General features: G+C 40.9%; 1 protein-coding gene across 1 annotated transcript in view; it reads left to right on the top strand.

The window, feature by feature from the left end:
* Window positions 1-19529, top strand: part of pnpla2 (patatin-like phospholipase domain containing 2) — a 43251-nt gene that overhangs the window by 13649 nt on the left and 10073 nt on the right. Inside the window, exons 4-6 of the mRNA XM_061969528.1 lie at window positions 8352-8561; window positions 8665-8725; window positions 13661-13870. Coding sequence (XP_061825512.1) covers window positions 8352-8561; window positions 8665-8725; window positions 13661-13870 — 481 coding nt within the window. The remainder of the gene's footprint in view (window positions 1-8351; window positions 8562-8664; window positions 8726-13660; window positions 13871-19529) is intronic.

Here is a 19529-nt window from a genome sequence, read left to right as displayed (position 1 = left end):
GTTATCTATTGGAATTGTTTAGTACTGTTATACTGTTAAAAGTGTTTATACTATTTATGCTTTCAAGTCCAAGTTGAAGAAATCTTGTGAAATGTTGACAGCATAACTACCAAAATACAGAAGTATGTCCTTAATATTTTTGCAGTGCTATTTCTGTTGAAAAGTTAAAATGATTAAATTAGAGATGTGATGTGCCACTTTTCAAGTGTCTGATGGCTTAAATTAATTTTCATTAATTTTTCATATTTTGAATTCTTTTGAAAGGCTTACAAAAAAACTACATTTGAATTGTAATTCCATGCTATTGACAGGACTATTAATTTTAATGAAGTTAGCTTGCCATGTTTACAGTATGATCATTGTGATAGAAATTTGAATTTTAGGCACAGAATATTTTTTACAATTGAACAAGGCAGTAGATTATACAAGCTTGGACAGAAAGTTAATAATGACACCAATTTTTTTTTTAATGGAATTGTTTAGTACTGTTTTACCATTTGTTTACTGTAAAAAGTGTTTATACTGTTTATACTTTCAATGAACAAATTGAAGTCTTGTGAAAGGTTGACAGGATAACTGGCATTAACTGTCAAAATAATTTCAAACTATTGAAGTTATCTTACAGAATAAACATGTCAATCAACCTATATGATTTTTGCTGTAATATTTTTGTTTTGAAAAGTCACTGTGACTGATAGAAAAGTGATGGTTTTAGCAACATTTTAACCTGTCTGAATGCTAATAATCATTTTGCGACTTTGTCCTGGACCTACCGGGGCCTGCGGCCCCTGGACCGTGGCTACTAGGTTTTTCTGATTTCAAAAGTTGGCAGGTATGCCCTTTTATGCTCAGGAAAGTTGCTGTTGTGAGTAATATATGTGCTGTAGTTTCTCCTTAATGGGCAAAGTTGAAATTCTACTTTTCTCCGGACATGTCTTTTCGAGAGGTTTTCTGTGAAATGTCATGAAGCAATAGCAGCCTCCCGCACCCCCTCCCTCTGTGGCCTTTGTGATGGATTTCCGAGCGCTTGCGCGTGCTTGTGTGTACACAGAGCTTGTGACCAACATTTTAGAGTGGCAATGCCAGATGGGAGCATGTTGGCTCAGACTTACGGGTTGTTCTGTACTCGCCTACTGTACCTGTTGTGTCTCATTTCAAAAGGCTGTGATCCCATCAGCTGACATAACATTTTTAATAAAAACATTATCAAAAAGAAATGCTTTAAACCAACATGAAATCACTTTTTATTAAGTAACTGCCTAATTGTTTATTAAAATCAAAGCATGATTTGAGCGTGTGGTGCACTTAACTGAAAAACAATATTAAGTAGTGCGCTAAAAGTTTGCTGACAAAAATATCCTCTCATATGACCTTTAACCTCCTCTACCTCAGCCTTTTTAGAGTTGATGTATTTAAAAATCAATAGATAGCCGAACAATCGGGACAACTTTTGCCTGAATAAGATCTAAGAAGGAACACCTGACCTCGATTGATCTGACTGTACCTATGGCTTGTGTTGAAAATTATCTGGAAGACATGCTACCTACCATATATGCGTCCATGTGGTTCAGATGGTAGGGCAGCCAGCTAGAAACTTGAGAGTAGGGATGTCCCGATCCAGGTTTTTGCACTTCCGATCCGATACCAATATTGTTTTTGCATTACCGATACTGACCGATACCGATACTGACCGATACTGGCCTATCCGAGCATGTATTAAAGTTTAAAGTTATTTAGCCTACTTAGTTGTCAGAATCATGTTGAAAAGGGTTTTAGTACTCTTGATAACAACTAGCCAGCTGAATTAGGTGAGTTTGAATAATACACAATGGTTGGTAACAAGAAACTGACCTGTTTATTCAAGGATAAACACAAAATAGACAAAATTATACATGACAAACAGAAATGGCATCATTGAACTAGGGCTGGGCGATATGGCCTTTTTTTAATATTGCGATATTTTAAGGCCATATTGCGATACACGATATATATCTCGATATTTTGCCTTAGCCTTGAATGAACACTTGATGCATATAATCACAGCAGTATGATGATTCTATGTGTTTTGATTGATTGATTGATTGACACTTTTATTAGTAGGTTGCACAGTGAAGTACATATTCCGTACAATTGACCACTAAATGGTAACACCCGAATACGTTTTTCAACTTGTTTAAGTCGGGGTCCACTTAAATTGATTCATGATACAGATTCATGATACAGATATATACTATCAGATATATACTATCATCATAATACAGTCATCACACAAGATAATCACATTGAATTATTTACATTATTTATAATCCAGGGTGTGGAGGGGGGCGCCGGATGTAAGTGTCAAAAAGACAGCCAGAAGAGTTTGATATGAGAATAAATCTAAAGTTAAAATATAGGGTAGAAATGCACCCATTTGCAGGAAATGTAGTCTTGATTTTCAAAATGTTCTTTCAAGGCTTGCATGTCTACATTAAAACATTCTTCTTCATACTGCATTCATATATGCTACTTTTAAACTTTCATGCAGAGAAGAAAATCACAACTAAAAAAATCACTAATTTTTTCATACGGTGTTGATGTGGAAATGTTTGCCTGCCTCGGCATTTTGATGGTGTGGACGTGTGGCACCGAATGGAGATAAGCGTCTCGACAGACGTCACAATATTTGAACAATGATGACGAAAACTGTTGTCTCTGTCGTGTCCGTGTGTCGAAAATTGTTATGCGCTTATTTTTTTATTTGATTTTGTGCGTGGCATAGATTCTGGGTATTTGTTCTGTTGTGTTTATGTTGTGTTACGGTGCGGATGTTCTCTCGAAATGTGTTTGTCATTCTTGTTTGGTGTGGGTTCACAGTGTGGCGCATATTTGTAACAGTGTTAAAGTTGTTTATATGGCCACCCTCAGTGTGACCTGTATGGCTGTTGACCAAGTTTGTCTTGCAGTCACTTACGTGTGTGTACAAAAGCCAAATACAACATGCGACTAAGCCGGCACGCTGTTTGTACAGGTTGTAGAGGGCACTAAAGGCAGTGCCATCATGGCACTTGTTTGGGTGAAAATCGGCAGAAATTCGAGAGAATGGTTGCCCTGAAATTTGGGAGTCTCCCGGAAAAATCGGGAGGGTTGGCAGTATGATGCTGTCAAGCCATTCATATAAAACTCTCGGGCCGCACTAACATTAAATTTTCATATTAAGGTGGGGGCCGCAAAATAACGTCTCGGGCCACGTGTCTGAGACCCCTGATCTAAACTTTACCGCTGCCGGCATTTTTTTCCTTTATTTTTATTTAATAGATTGTAGGTGTATTTATTTCAGTATAAAAGTGTAAAAAGTTATTTGCTTCGGTTATGAAATGATGATAATGGTGTGCCAGGGCATATATATGACAAATAGAATTGATTATCCTCACCTGTATGTAGATCATCAGTCGTTAAAAAACCGCCACATCTACACTTTCATTGCAAATAATGCCAACAAACTTAGAATTGTGCACGTTAGTTTCAATGTCATTTAATACTGTGGCTCTCAATTTCATCTCTGGCTTCCTTAAGAAAGCGGTGTGTGGTGTGAGTGACATGTGTAAGTGAGTGGGCAAGTTAGGAGAGGTAGCGGTAGCATGTTCAGGAGTGTTAATAGCATGGTGGATGTCCGGCTTAGTGGAAAACATAAATAAAGAGTTGTAACAAAACGACGGCCTCGTCATTCTGACCAAAGAGCGGAACTGTAGGGACCCACTGCCGAGTAGAATGGAGGGTGTTACCCCCGACAATATATCGGGCCTGCTAGGGAACGTCTCCCCTGCGCTCCTTGACCATGGTCTATAGCAGGGGTGGGCAATTAATTTTTACCTGGGGCCGCATGAGCAACCTGAGCACTGCTGGAGGGCCACACCGACAATAATTCAATTAAATTTTGCTCAAATTATTTTTGATATACCGTAAGATAAATAATAATAATTTCATTTAACCTAATTTAACTTTATACAAAAGCAGATTGCTTTTGATGGTTTTATTTTTAACACTGTCTTACACAACACTTCTTGATGTATAATACAATGCAAAAATGTCAATTTCTGTCACTTTATCCTGCATCCTCTTTTAAAAGTCCAACATTTTTCCCCGTCAGATTTGGACAACCATCTGTTGTCACACCTGCCAGCTTGTCCCATTTCAGTCCTAACATGTCCAAACGCGCATTTACCTATGTCAGGGGTCGGCAATCCGCGGCTCCGGAGCCGCATGCGGCTCTTTGATCACTCTGATGCGGCTCAGCTGCATACTTGCCGACCCCCCCGATTTTCCCGGGAGACTTCTGGATTTCAGTGCCTCTCGCAGAAAACTCCCGGGATTAATATTCTCTGATTTTCACCCTTATAATAATATTAAGGGCGTGCCATGATGTTACAGCATTTAGCACCCTCTACAATCTGTATAAACAGCGTGCCAGCCCAGTTTCTTGTTATGTGCATCTTCTGCTTGCACACGTACGTGACAGCAAGGCATACTTGGTCAACAGCCACACAGGTTACACTGGCGGTGGCCATATAAAACAACTTTAACACTCTTACTAATAATGTGCCACACTTTGAACCAAAACCAAACAAGAATGACAAACACAACATAAACACAACAGAACAAATACCCAGAATCCCATGCAGCCCTGACTCTTCCGGGCTACATTATACACCCCTGCTACCACCAAACCCCGCCCCACCCCAACCCTGCTCCCTCACACATCAATTTCCCCCCACCCCCCCACCCCCCTGTGCATCGGTTGAGGTGGGCGGGGTTTGGTAGCGGGGGTGTATAATGTAGCCCGGAAGAGTTAGGGCTGCTTGGGATTCTGGGTATTTGTTCTGTTGTGTTTATGTCGTGTTACGGTGCAGATGTTCTCCCGAAATGTGTTTGTCATTCTTGTTTGGTGTGGGTTCACAGTGTGGTGCATTATTAGTAAGAGTGTTTTAAGTTTTTTATACCGCCACCGTCAATGTAACCTTTGTGGTTGTTGACCAAGTATGCCTTGCTGTCACTTACGTGAGCAAGTAGAAGCCCCACACAACGTGTGGCTGGGCCGGCACGCTGGTTATAGTGGGCGCTAAACGCTGTACCATCACGGCACGTTCGAGAGAATAGCTGCCCTGAAATTCGTAGTCTGCCGTAAAAATCGGGAAGGTTGACAAGTATGACGCTGTTAAACGCCATTCATATAAAACCCGCTGGCCGCGCTAACATTCAATTTTCATTTTAAGGTGTGGGCCGCGTGTTTGAGACCCTTGGTTTATACATAGCACAAAGCAAAAAAAAAACTTTGTATGCAGTGTTATTTCATTTTAAATTTCAAAAGAATTTTGTGGCTCCCATTGTTTTCTTTAATTTGTGAAACTGGTCAAAATGGCTCTTTGACTGGTAAAGGTTGCCAACCCCTGACCTATGTGAACAAGTCATTACCTGTGGTTGTCCCTTTTAATTGACTGCATGGCTGCCAGCGCCTCTGTGATTTGAAAGTCTGCAGTTATCCTACGTAAGAAGATGAGCAGCTGGGCGGTGTCACGTACATCGCAGCTCTCATCCAAAGCCAGCGAAAAACAGTCAAAGTCGACCGTTCGGTTCTTCAGCTGAAGCTCCAAGTTTCCAGCGATGGTCTCAACCCGTCTCGTTACAGTGCGTCGGGAGAGTGACACGTTCTCAAATGCGCTCCTCTTCTCCGGGCATATCAGCGCAACAGAGTCCAATAAGCACTCCTTAATAAACTCTCCGTCAGAAAACGCCTTACGTTTTCTGGCGATTTTGTGAGAAATGACGAAACTTGTCCTGATGGCTGCATCTCTGGGGGTGTGAAATTTGGCAAAAAGTCCTTGTTGGGTTTGCAGTTTTACCATCAACGCATCAGCCTCCCTTGCGCGCGCTTCATCAGACAGATTCCAGTATTTTTCCTCGTGCTTCGTCGTGTAGTGGTGATTCGAATTATATTCTTTAAACACAGCAACCTGTGTACCACAAATTAAGCACACGGCTTTACCTTTAATTTATGTAAAGAAATACTTGGCAGTCCATTTCTTGTTGAAAACACGGCATTCGTCATCAACTTTTCTCTTTTTAGCGTCTCGGGGATAACCGGGCATCACTTGTCGCTGTGCATCTTCACTCACAGGTTACACACGGACATACGCCCATAAATAACACTTTTCAAAATAAAAGCAGCACAGTTGTACTGCACGCACGACATAGATGTTTTTTTTAAATTTATTTAGTAATTTGTGATTGCCGCTGTTCACATTCACTCTCAATCGCGCATACGTCCACATGGAAGTAATACAAATAACGCTTTTCAAAACAAAAGCAGCACCGTTGTATTGCACACTTGACGTAGATACTTTTTAAATGTATTTTGTAATTTATGATTGGCCTCACGTGGGCCGGACGGGGACGCACAAAGGGCCGGATGTGGCCCGCGGGCCGCCGAATGCCCAGGTCTGGTCTATATTGATGTTTTGGTTAAAGACAGCTGTGCTTTCCCACCAATTAGCGCCTCAAATTTGACAGACATGTGATTTTCATTCCCCCAAATGTGTGTACCAAATTTTGTGGTGATACGATGAAACACCCGAAAGTTACAATGGGTGTTTTGTAGAACACATACGACAACGATTTATGGGGTTAAACTTTGAGGTTTAATAACAGCGCTATCATGTAAAGTATATGTCAGAAATATATAAGCACAGACAACATGGTAGTGTTTGAGGGTTCTGTTAAATGTCCAGTGACGTGCGGTGAGGTTGATGGCTGGTGAGGCACTGACTTCATCACAGTCAGATTTACAAACATATGAACCCTAAAGAGTATCTTATTCACCATTTGATTGGCAGCAGTTAACGGGTTATGTTTAAAAGCTCATACCAGCATTCTTCCCTGCTTGGCACTCAGCATCAAGGGTTGGAATTGGGGGTTAAATCACCAAAAATTATTCCCGGGCGCGGCGCCGCTGCTGCCCACTGCTCCCCTCACCTCCCAGGAGGTGAACAAGGGGATGGGTCAAATGCAGAGGACAAATTTCACCACACCTAGTGTGTGTGTGACAATCATTGGTACTTTAACTTAACTTTAACTTTACACATACAAACTGTAGCACACAAAAAAGCACATTTTAATAAAAAAACGTTATTATGGTCTTACCTTTACTTATAACTGCGCCGCTGTTGTGCTGGATTAATGAACCCCTTGATGGGAGTGTTATATCAACTAAAGCCCTCACTTCAACTTCCCACGTGCAAGATTGAATCTATTTAAAAAAGTGTAACCGAGGGTTTATAAATGTCGCCTATACTGTATGAAACTACAAAATAACAAACACGGAGGCTCCAGTTTACACGAGGACCACTTTATTTACCTTCTTTCAAAAACCTCCGCAACGTGACATCACTTCCGCTCTTAGCGCCTTCAAAATAAGAGCTCAAGGCATATACTGTATAACAGGAACTTAACATCACAAAGAGGAAAGCCCATTAAAATAGGTTACAAAAGTTATTTAATAAGAAGCCAAAAAGTGCAAAAACAATAATGTTCGTGTTGGAGGAGTTGTGAATTAGGTACACCTGCAGTCTGCAGGTGTACCTAATGTTGTGTCCCTGCAGTCATTCACAACTCCTCCAACACCAACATTATTGTTTTTGCACTTTTTGGCTTCTTATGAAATAACTTTATTAAATAGATTCAATCTTACACGTGGAAAGTTTAAGTGTGGGCTTTAGTTGATATAACACTCCCGTTAGGGGTTGCCATGCATTCTATGGCGGGGGTGCAGGAGGCGAGCCTCAGCCAGTGCGTCTTTTGCAGCCGTTTTATGATCGCTCAGCACAAGAAATACGTTACACACATACAGTTGTTGACAAAATACACTGTACATTATATACCTCAGCTAACTAAACTATGGAAATGTATAATATAGTTCATATAGCAATACGGTCTCACTGCACAGCAGACCAGCAGTTAGCCGAGTCCGTCCATGTTGAGGCACTGAGTGACGTGCCTCAACTGGCTGCTGTTCACCGCACCGTCTCTTCTCAGTATTTGAACGGCAAATGTGAAAATTCAGCGATTTTGAATAAAAATAATCTAAAACTGGTGAAGTTAAATGGAAAATAACTTCATAGTATAATCACTGGATACATTTAACAATTTAATATATATTTTTTTCTTTTTACATTTTTTTTCTTTCCATGATGGCAGGTGAGGCGGGGCCTCACCTGCCTCTAGTGACTGCACGTCACTGGAAATGTCCATATATTTAGTCCAGTGATTACCATATTTGGTCGTAAGGTACAAGCTGTGACTCCCTTTTTTCTATTCAGCGGTACGTCGACGGAGGTATCTCTGACAACTTGCCTCACTACGAACTGAAAAACACCATCACCGTGTCCCCGTTCTCTGGAGAGAGCGACATCTGCCCGCGAGACACTTCCACCAATATACACGAGCTCCGCTTCACCAACACCAGCATCCAGTTCACTCTCACCAACCTTTACAGAATTTCCCGGGCACTTTTTCCACCAGATCCAATGGTATGTCTCCTTCCCTGCTCAATATGTATACACATTCCATGGGCTGATTGATTGACTCGCATGAACTCCAGTGAACTTAATGAATGATTTTTCTTGTGTCTAGGTTATGAAAGCCATGTGTAAACAAGGATATAATGACGCTCTGCACTTCCTAAAGAAGAATGGTAAGAGTCAACACTTTGGGCTTGATCTACTAAAGGTTTGCGTGTACTAAAGCGCATGCAAACTTGATAGCACACACAAAGCTGATATACTAAACGTGGTGGATTAGCGTATTTTTCGGACTATAAGTCGCAATTTTTTTCATAGTTTGGCCGGGGGTGCGACTTATACTAAGGAGCGACTTATGTGTGAAATTATTAACACATTACCGTAAAATATCAAATAATATTATGTAGCTCATTCACGTAGAGACTAGACGTATAAGATTTCATGGGATTTAGCGATTAGGAGTGACAGATTGTTTGGTAAACGTATAGCATGTTCTATATGTTATAGTTATTTGAATGACTCTTACCATAATATGTTACGTTAACATACCAGTTGGTTATTTATGCTTCATATAACGTACACTTATTCAGCCTGTTGTTCACTATTCTTGATTTATTTTAAATTGCCTTTCAAATGTCTATTCTTGGTGTTGGGTTTTTATCAAATCAATTTCCCCCAAAAATGCGACTTGTACTCCAGTGCGACTTATATATATGTTTTTTTTCCTTCTTTATTATGTATTTTCGGCGGGTGCGACTTATACTCCGGTGCGGCTTATACTCCGAAAAATACGGTACATCTGTTAAGTGAGCAGATTAAAGGGGAACATTATCACAATTTCAGAAGGGTTGAAACCATTAAAAATCAGTTCCCAGTGGCTTATTTTATTTTTCAAAGTTTTTTTCAAAATTTTACCCATCACGCAATATCCCTAAAAAAACCTTCAAAGTGCCTGACTTTAACCATCGTTATATACACCCGTCCATTTTCCTGTGACGTCACATAGTGATGCCAACACAAACAAACATGGCGGAAAGAACAGCAAGCTATAGCGACATTAGCTCGGATTCAGACTCGGACTTCAGCGGCTTAAGCGATTCAACAGATTACGCATGTATTGAAACGGATGGTTGTAGTGTGGAGGCAGGTAGCGAAAACGAAATTGAAGAAGAAACTGAAAGTATTGAGCCATATCAGTTTGAACCGTATGCAAGCGAAACCGACGAAAACGACACGACAGCCAGCGACACGGGAGAAAGCGAGGACGAATTTGGCGATCGCCTTCTAACCAACGATTGGTATGTGTTTGTTTGGCATTAAAGGAAACTAACAACTATGAACTAGGTTTACAGCATATGAAATACATTTGGCAACAACATGCACTTTGAGAGTGCAGACAGCCCATTTCAGGCGCGCTAAGAACATATATTTTTCCACGATTTCAGCACTCAGGTTAACCATACCTAAATAGACACAAAATACTGCATTACACAAGACTACCCGAATGTACTTGAATGATTGAAAAAAATAAATGTTTTTAAGCTAAATTATTGGTAAACACAGTTTATGTATAATAATTTACGTAAAACCGCGAGTAATGAATAAAGTTTTCATCAATTAATATATTCTGTAGACATACCCTCATCCGCTCTCTTTTCCTGAAAGCTGATCTGTCCAGTTTTGGAGTTGATGTCAGCATCTGCTTTGAGTGTCGCAGGATATCCACACATTCTTGCCATCTCTGTCGTAGCATAGCTTTCGTCGGTAAAGTGTGTGGAACAAACGACTGACCATTTCGTCGGCTTTCCCCACAGCCTCGTATTTTGAACAAATTTCGTCCAATTTCTTGCCACTTTCGCATCTTTGGGCCACTGGTGCAACTTGAATCCGTCCCTGTTCGTGTTGTTACACCCTCCGACAACACACCGACGAAAGTGAGAAAATGGCGGATTGCTTCCCGATGTGACGTCACGATGTGACGTCATCGCTCCGAGAGCGAATAATAGAAAGGCGTTTAATTCGCCAAAATTCACCCATTTAGAGTTCGGAAATCGGTTAAAAAAATATACGGTCTTTTTTCTGCAACATCAAGGTATATGTTGACGCTTATATAGGTCTGGTGATAATGTTCCCCTTTAAGGAGCGCAATCAATTTAGCATCCCTATCTTCATGAATATGCAGTATATATTCTGATTATCAGAACGCCCCACAAAACTAGGATGAGAACATTGTAATATAATATACAATGTGCAATGTGATTAATCAACACTGATTACTGTCGTGCGAGCACTATTTTTAGAATTGTATTTAACATGTCTAAAAAGTATGTGCAAACTGAGAGTTACGCACGCACACGGCTGTGAGAACATATTTGGACTGTCAGAAATAAAGTTATTAGACACATTCAGCAATATTATTTTATAATATTATAACTGCATGCTAAGGGGCTGATTAAAACAAATTCAATTGATGTGTTTTAGTGTCTCTTGGCATTTTATTTTAATATATTATTGTAATATGTAAAAAACAAAAACGATTTCATTGTGCATTTGTTGCATTTAGATCATTCCAGATGCACAAATGCGCTTCGTTGATGTGATCTACAGCCTCGCACACAGAACGCACCGCCAGTGTGCGAAAATGTTTTCCTTGTCTATATTGCAATTCAGAAAATGTAGGTTGATTGGCAACACTAAATTGGCCCTAGTGTGTGAATGTGAGTGTGAATGTTGTCTGTCTATCTGTGTTGGCCCTGTGATGAGGTGGCGACTTGTCCAGGGTGTACCCCGCCTACTGCCCGGATGCAGCTGAGATAGGCTCCAACACCCCCGCGATCCCAAAAGGGACAAGCGGTAGAAAACAAAACAAATTCAATTGATGTGTTTTGGTGTCCTATAGTGTTTTTTTTAAGGGTGTTAATTTTTTCACATAGATTATATATTTTCAACATATCTCCTATATGAAAACACTTGTTGAAGGGTGCATTTTCTTTGCATCTTGAGCGCAGTAAGTGCAGACTCGCTCTCATAAGTTTACCTTCAGCACACACAAAAAATGTAGATGCACTGCACGACTGCTTTGAAAATGCCCAGAAAAAGTGGTAGATGTCTCCTACGTGTTTGAAGACGTAGCAAAACGCCACCGGTAGTACAAAACCCGTTTCCATATGAGTTGGGAAATTGTGTTTGATTTAAATATAAACGGAATACAATGATTTGCAAATCATTTACAACCCATATTCAGTTGAATATGCTACAAAGACAACATATTTGATGTTCAAACTGATAAAAAAAATTGTTTTGTTGCAAATAATCATTAACTTTAGAATTTGATGCCAGCAACACGTGACAAAGAAGTTGGGAAAGGTGGCAATAAATACTGATAAAGTTGAGGAATGCTCATCAAACACTTATTTGGAACATCCCACAGGTGTGCAGGCTAATTGGGAACAGGTGGGTGCCATGATTGGGTGTAAAAACAGCTTCCAAAAAATACTCAGTCTTTCACAAGAAAGGATGGGGCGAGGTACACCCCTTTGTCCACAACTGCGTGAACAAGTAGTCAAACAGTGTAAGAACAACGTTTCTCAAAGTGCAATTGCAAGAAATTTAGGGATTTCAACATCTACGGTCCATAATATCATCAAAAGGTTCAGAGAATCTGGAGAAATTACTCCACGTAAGCGGCATGGCCGGAAACCAACATTGAATGACCGTGACCTTCGATCCCTCAGATGGCACTGTATCAAAACCGACATCAATCTCTAAAGGATATCACCACATGGGCTCAGGAACACTTCAGAAAACCATTGTCACTAAATACAGTTGGTCGCTACATCTGTAAGTGCAAGTTAAAGCTCTACTATGCAAAGCAAAAGCCATTTATCAACAACATCCAGAAACGGCGCCGGCTTCTCTGGGCCCGAGATCATCTAAGATGGACTCATGCAAAGTGGAAAAGTGTTATGTGATCTGACGAGTCCACATTTCAAATTGTTTTTTGGAAATATTTGACATCGTGTCATCCGGACCAAAGGGGAAGCGAACCATCCAGACTGTTATCGACGCAAAGATCAAAAGCCAGCATCTGTGATGGTATGGGGGTGTATTAGTGCCCAAGGCATGGGTAACTTACACATCTGTGAAGGCACCATTAATGCTGAAAGGTACATACAGGTTTTGAAACAACATATGCTGCCATCTAAGCGCCGTCTTTTTCATGGACGCCCCTGCTTATTTCAGCAAGACAATGCCAAGCCACATTCAGCACGTGTTACAACAGCGTGGCTTCGTAAAAAAAGAGTGCGGGTACTTTCCTGAACCGCCTGCAGTCCAGACCTGTCTCCCATCGAAAATGTGTGGCGCATTATGAAGCGTAAAATACGACAGCGGAGACCCCGGACTGTTGAACGACTGAAGCTCTACATAAAACAAGAATGGTAAAGAATTCCACTTTCAAAGCTTCAACAATTAGTTTCCTCAGTTCCCAATCGTTTATTGAGTGCTGTTAAAAGAAAAGGTGATGTAACACAGTGGTGAACATGCCCTTTCCCAACTACTTTGGCACGTGTTGCAGCCATGAAATTCTAAGTTAATTATTATTTGCAAAAAAAGAAATAAAGTTTATGAGTTTGAACATCAAATATGTTGTCTTTGTAGTGCATTCAATTGAATATGGGTTGAAAAGGATTTGCAAATCATTGTATTCCGTTTATATTTACATCCAACACAATTTCCCAACTCCTATGGAAACGGGGTTTGTAGCAGGATTTAATGAATGTGCAGTAAATGATCGAGTGTCTTAGTGCTGAAAGACACGTAAAAACTTAATTTCAATAAGGTGGTCTGCAAGAGTTAAGAATGTTCAATGATAGTAGATCGCACGCAACACGCCCACTAATAGTACAGGCTATTTTATAGATAGCACATGCTGTTTAGCGCCTGGTATTCTCTGATCTTAGTAGATCAGGCCCATTATGTTTATTCGTCATGGCTACTCGACAGCTTGTCATTGTGTTACATTGTGTGCTGGAGGTGAAGATAGTTCAATCATAAATCTTACCGCCACGTCCTGGCGATAAAACACTCATTTTGTTTTTATTTTTCAGGATTGCTCAATTTCAACGGCCCCCACATAGACAGAGCTCTGCAGGCTAACAGGGAAGAGTACGAGGAGCAAATTGATTGTGCTCATGGTGATGCCAGAGGTGTTGGAGAAGAGGAAAAGCTAAATATGGAGGAGGTCGGAGGAGCAGTGACCGTTCATCCCTCGATAGAGGAGCAGATCATTGTTCACCTTCCACCTACACTGCACAAAGGTATGTAAGCATTATACACTTTATTAATAATGTAATGTATGACCCTTCAAATTAGTTAGAAGCAGCAGTATCGTATTTATTGTTGAGATATATACAGCATATTTGACAGTTAAAGGGACTGTTTGCAACGTTTACACGGCTGAATAGAGGGAACTAACTTTCTAAAGTGTTGGAACCATAATGTCCCAGCCTCTTCCATCTTTGAGCACGTAAATTACACCCCATGTAAGATTTGGCTGAGATAAGCTACTAACATTGGCTATCTATTAGGGGTGTAACGGTACACAAAAATTTTGGTTCGGTACGTAGCTCGGTTTAGAAGTCACGGTTTGGTTCATTTTCGGTACAGTAAGAAAACAACAAAATATACATTTTTTGGTTATTTATTTACCAAATTTGATAAAAATGGCTTTATCCTTTTAACATTGGGAACACTATAATAATTAATTAATCAACATTAAACTGCCTCAAGTTGTTGCTCAGATTAAATAAAATGACAAAACTTTTCTTCTACATATAAAAAGTGCAACATTAAACAGTTTCAAGTCAACTCATCATGCTTAATTTATTACAGCATTTGGGTAGCCTGTAGTTGATTTATTATGTAGATGTTATATTTTTATCAACATGTGATAGCAGGGACCCTGCCATTCAAAACTAGGCTGCTCCATTACTAATGATTAATGTAACTATAGCTGGAAAAATAGTACAATAGCAATAGGAGAGATTATTCATCCCTGAACACCATGGAGTTCATGTAGGCTTAATGATGCAGTTACATTATTATATCAACTATCAGAGACAGAAACTCTTCATTTAACATAATGTCCTTTTTTGCTGCTTCAACACAGCTCAATCAACACAGAAAAAGGTAAAGTGAAATAACAGACAGGGCTTTGCTGTCCGTAACACACACACGCACACACATGCACACACACACCGCAAAATGAGCTAACGTTACACTAAAAGCGAATTAGCCTTCACCTCAAGCCAGGACTGTGAGCGAGCTGAACTGCCTTTTATATTCTTAGAAGGTCAACGGGCTTATAGTGATGTTACTAGTAGTTGACTGGGAGGTGTTTATTATAATTTGGGGAGAGTCCGCTGCCTGATGATTACCTGCTAAACGCTAAGCACTGACTACATGCGCTCTGAATACGCACTGCTGATTGGCTGTTACCGCTCTGTTTGTAACCAATCAGATGGTTGTGTGGGTGGGACAATGCTGGGTGCTGTGTAGAAGACTGACAGAAACAGAGGCAGAAGGAAGCGGAGGCGGCTACTTAATATGTTCGTGTGGAAACTCGTTCGGTACACCTCCGAACCGAACCGAAACCCCCGTACTGAAACGGTTCAATACAAATACACGTACCGTTACACCCCTACTTTTAGCCAGTAGTTGCAACTTAATGCCCTTGTTTGTGTGGTACAGTTGGTTCATCCTTGCTGTAATTGTCCCTCTCCATGGTATTGTACGACAGATCAGCTGCGGTGATATGAATGACATCCTCTTGCAGGACTTGGTCTTCACAGATGTTCAGTAGTTTACATGCGGTAGCTGTCAGTTTAGCAAAGACATATGCTTAACTTAACTGTGCTACTTTTGTTGGCAACATTGACGTAGGTCAGGTGTCGGGAACCTTTTTGGCTGAGAGAGCCGTGAAAGCCAAATATTTTAAAATGTATTTCTGTGAGAGCCATGTAATATTTTTTAACACTGTATACAACTAAATGCGTGCATTTTTAAATAAGACCAACATTTTTAGAGCACAATAAGTCTCTTATTCTTTTTAATAACATTGTTATTCTGAAGCTAACCAATAATAGATAAAATACTTCTTACCATTAATGCGACTTCTTGAACAGATGCGGTAGAAAACGAATGGATGGATTAATAAAATGCATGACAATGTTTTATATTTTGAACGTTATTTTTAACACTGTGATTACCAGCGGAATTATTCATTACTTATCGTGTTAAGCAATGTCAGCTAAGATTTACAGTCAAGAAAATAAGTATTTGAACACCCTGCTATTTTTCAAGTTCTCCCACTTAGAAATCATGGAGGTCTCTGAAATTTTCACGGTAGGTGCATGTCCACTGTATGAGATATAACCTAAAAAGAAAAATCCAGAAATCACAATCTATGATTTTTTAACAATTTATTCGTGTGATACAGCTGAAAATAAGTATTTGAACACCTGTCTATCAGCTAGAATTCTGACCCTCAAAGACCTGTTAGTCCGCCTTTAAAAGTCCTCCTCCACTCCACTGTATTATCCTGAATCAGATGCACCTGTGTGAGGTCGTTACCTGCATAAATACACCTGTCTACCCCATACAATCAGTAAGACCCAAACATTCAGCATGGCTAAGAGCAAAGAGCTGTCCAAAGACACCAGACACAAAATTGTACAACTCCACAACGATGGAAAGGGCTACGGAGAAATTGCCAAGCAGCTTGGTGAAAAAAGGTCCACTGTTGGAGCAATCATTAGAAAATGGAAGAAGCTAAACATGACAGTCAATCTCAATCGGAGTGGAGCCCCATGCAAGATATCGCCTCGTGGGGTCTCAATGATGCTAATAAAGGTGAGGAATCAGCCCAGGACTACACGGCAGGACTTGGTCAATGACCTGAAAAGAACTGGGACCACTTTTTCCATGGTCACTGTTGGTAATACACTAAGACGTCCATCCATCCATCCATCTTCTTCCGCTTATCCGAGGTCGGGTCGCGGGGGCAGCAGCCTAAGCAGGGAAGCCCAGACTTCCCTCTCCCCAGCCACTTCGTCCAGCTCTTCCTGTGGGACCCCGAGGCGTTCCCAGGCCAGCCGGGAGACATAGTCTTCCCAACGTGTCCTGGGTCTTCCCCGCGGCCTCCTACCGGTCGGACGTGCCCTAAACACCTCCCTAGGGAGGCGCTTGGGTGGCATCCTGAGCAGATGCCCGAACCACCTCATCTGGCTCCTCTCGATGTGGAGGAGCAGCGGCTTTACTTTGAGCTCCCCCCGGATGACAGAGCTTCTCACCCTATCTCTAAGGGAGAGGAAACTCATTTCGGCCGCTTGTACCCGTGATCTTGTCCTTTCGGTCATAACCCAAAGCTCATGACCATAGGTGAGGATGGGAACGTAGATCGACCGGTAAATTGAGAGCTTTGCCTTACGGCTCAGCTCCTTCTTCACCACAACGGATCGATACAGCGTCTGCATTACTGAAGATGCCGCACCGATCCGCCTGTCGATCTCACGATCCACTCTTCCCTCACTCGTGAACAAGACTCCGAGGTACTTGAACTCCTCCACTTGGGGCAAGATCTCCTCCCCAACCCGGAGATGGCACTCCACCCTTTTCCGACGTCATGGTTAGAAATCATGCATGGCACGGAAGGTTCCCCTGCTTAAACCAGCACATGTTAAGGCCGGTCTTAAGTTTGCCAATGACCATTTGGATGATCCAGAGGAGTCATGGGAGAAAGTTTTGTGGACAGATGAGACCAAAATTGACCTTTTTGGTCATAATTCCACTGTGCGTGTTTGGAGGAAGAAGAATGATGGGTAGCATCCCAAGAACACCATCCCTACTGTGAAGCATGGGGGTGGTAACATCATGCTTTGGGGGTGTTTTTCTGCTCATGGGACAGGACGACTGTACTGTATTAAGGAGAGGATGACTGCAGCCATGTATTGTGAGATTTTGGCCAAAAACCTCCTTCCCTCAGTCAGATCATTGAAGATGAGTCGTGGCTGGATCTTCCAACATGACAATGACCCAAAGCACACAGCCAGGAAAACCAAGAAGTGGCTTTGTAAGAACCATATCAAGGTTCTGGAGTGGCCTAGCCAGTCTCCAGACCTAAATCCAATTGAAAATCTTTGGAGGGAGCTGAAAGTCTGTGTTACTCAGCGACAGCCCAGAAACCTGACTGATCTAGAGAAGATCTGTGTGGAGGAGTGGGCCAAAATCCCTCCTGTAGTCTGTGCAAACCTGGTGAAGAACTACAGGAAACGTTTGAACTCTGTAATTGCAAACAAAGGCTACTCTACCAAATATTAATGTTGGTGTTCAAATACTTATTTTCACCTGTATCACACAAATAAATTGTTAAAAAATCATAGATTGAGATTTCTGGATTTTTCTTTTTAGGTTATCTCTCATACAGTGGACATGCACCTACCATGAAAATTTCAGACCCCTCCATGATTTCTAAGTGGGAGAACTTGCAAAATAGCAGCTTGTTCAAAGACTTATTTTCTTGACTGTACCTGAGAGCCAGATGCAGTCATCAAAAGAGCCACATCTGGGCTCGAGAGCCAGAGGTTCCCTACCTCTGACGTAGGTGAACCGCCACCGTAGCGTTCTCCTCCGCTTGTTGTCACGCTATCGGCGCTATCCTCAAATACGTGTTTCGCTTTAAGATGGTATTTTAAACTTGATGTGCGCCGATGATAAGAACGTCTGTCGTCCAATACCAAAAAGTGACCTCAGTTTTATCTAAAGTTTCGTTTTGAAGCAAAATTAACTGCCTCTCATTGTGATCACAGACCGTGTAACAATGTGCGCGTCTTCCGGGTTAAGCAGATTGTGATTAATATTCATTCATATTTAATAACACAATCATTTATTTTTATTAATCACAGGCATGAGCGTTGACAGCCCTAATTTTTATTCAATATAACTAGTAGGCGTGTAACGGTACGTGTATTTGTATTGAACCGTTTCGGTACGGGGGTGTCGGTTCGGTTCGGAGGTGTACCGAACGAGTTTCCACACGAACATATTAAGTAGCGTAACGCACGTTGTGTAAACAATGCACACCGAGGCACAACACACGGCATGCTAGCAGCTAACGGGCTACGATAGACTGACCATACATCCTCTTTTCACTGGACATGTCCTCTTTTGCGGAGCTGTCAGGGCGGAGTTTCTTAAATGCCTCAAATGTCCGGCATTTTGAGTTAGGATTGCATGTATTTTCAATGTACGTTCAGGGTTAAGAAGGGGTTAAAAACAAAACAAATTGTGCGCGCAGCAGCATTGGTGAGGGAGGGGCAGAGACAGAGAGAGAGAGAGAGTTATGATAAACGCGCATGCGTCGCCAGGCTCTGCTTTTTATCCATAGATTTATGACATTTATTTTTTTATTATCTATAGCAGGGGTGTCAAAAGTGTGCCCCGGAGGCCATTTGCGGCCCACAGCTATTGTTTTAAAGGCCCACGGCACATTCTAAATATACTATCAAAATAAACAAAAACATAACAAAAGTGAAATAAAAAGGTTAAATGTGATTTAGAAAAAGTTGCAATGTTGACTAATAAAACAAAGCTGTTTTTCTTTCTTTCAAACTGTCATTGCTCAAAACATAATATTGAATCAAAATTAATGTTATTATGAATTATTGACCTATCCAAGGTTCCCATTACTTCACATCAAATATTCCACTAAGAAAAATATTTTTGGTGGAAGATTTTGCAAATTTGGTAAATAAATAACCCAAAAATTTATATTTTGTTGTTTTCTTACTGTACCGAAAATCACCGTATTTTTCGGAGTATAAGTCGCACCGGCCGAAAATGCATAATAAAGAAGGAAAAAAACATATATAAGTCGCACTGGAGTATAAGTCGCATTTTTTGGGGAAATGTATTTGATAA

The sequence above is a fragment of the Nerophis lumbriciformis genome, linkage group LG10, assembly GCF_033978685.3.
Source record: "Nerophis lumbriciformis linkage group LG10, RoL_Nlum_v2.1, whole genome shotgun sequence".
In the NCBI taxonomy this organism is placed as follows: Eukaryota; Metazoa; Chordata; class Actinopteri; order Syngnathiformes; family Syngnathidae; genus Nerophis; species Nerophis lumbriciformis.
This window is presented reverse-complemented; position numbering and strand designations above follow the sequence as displayed.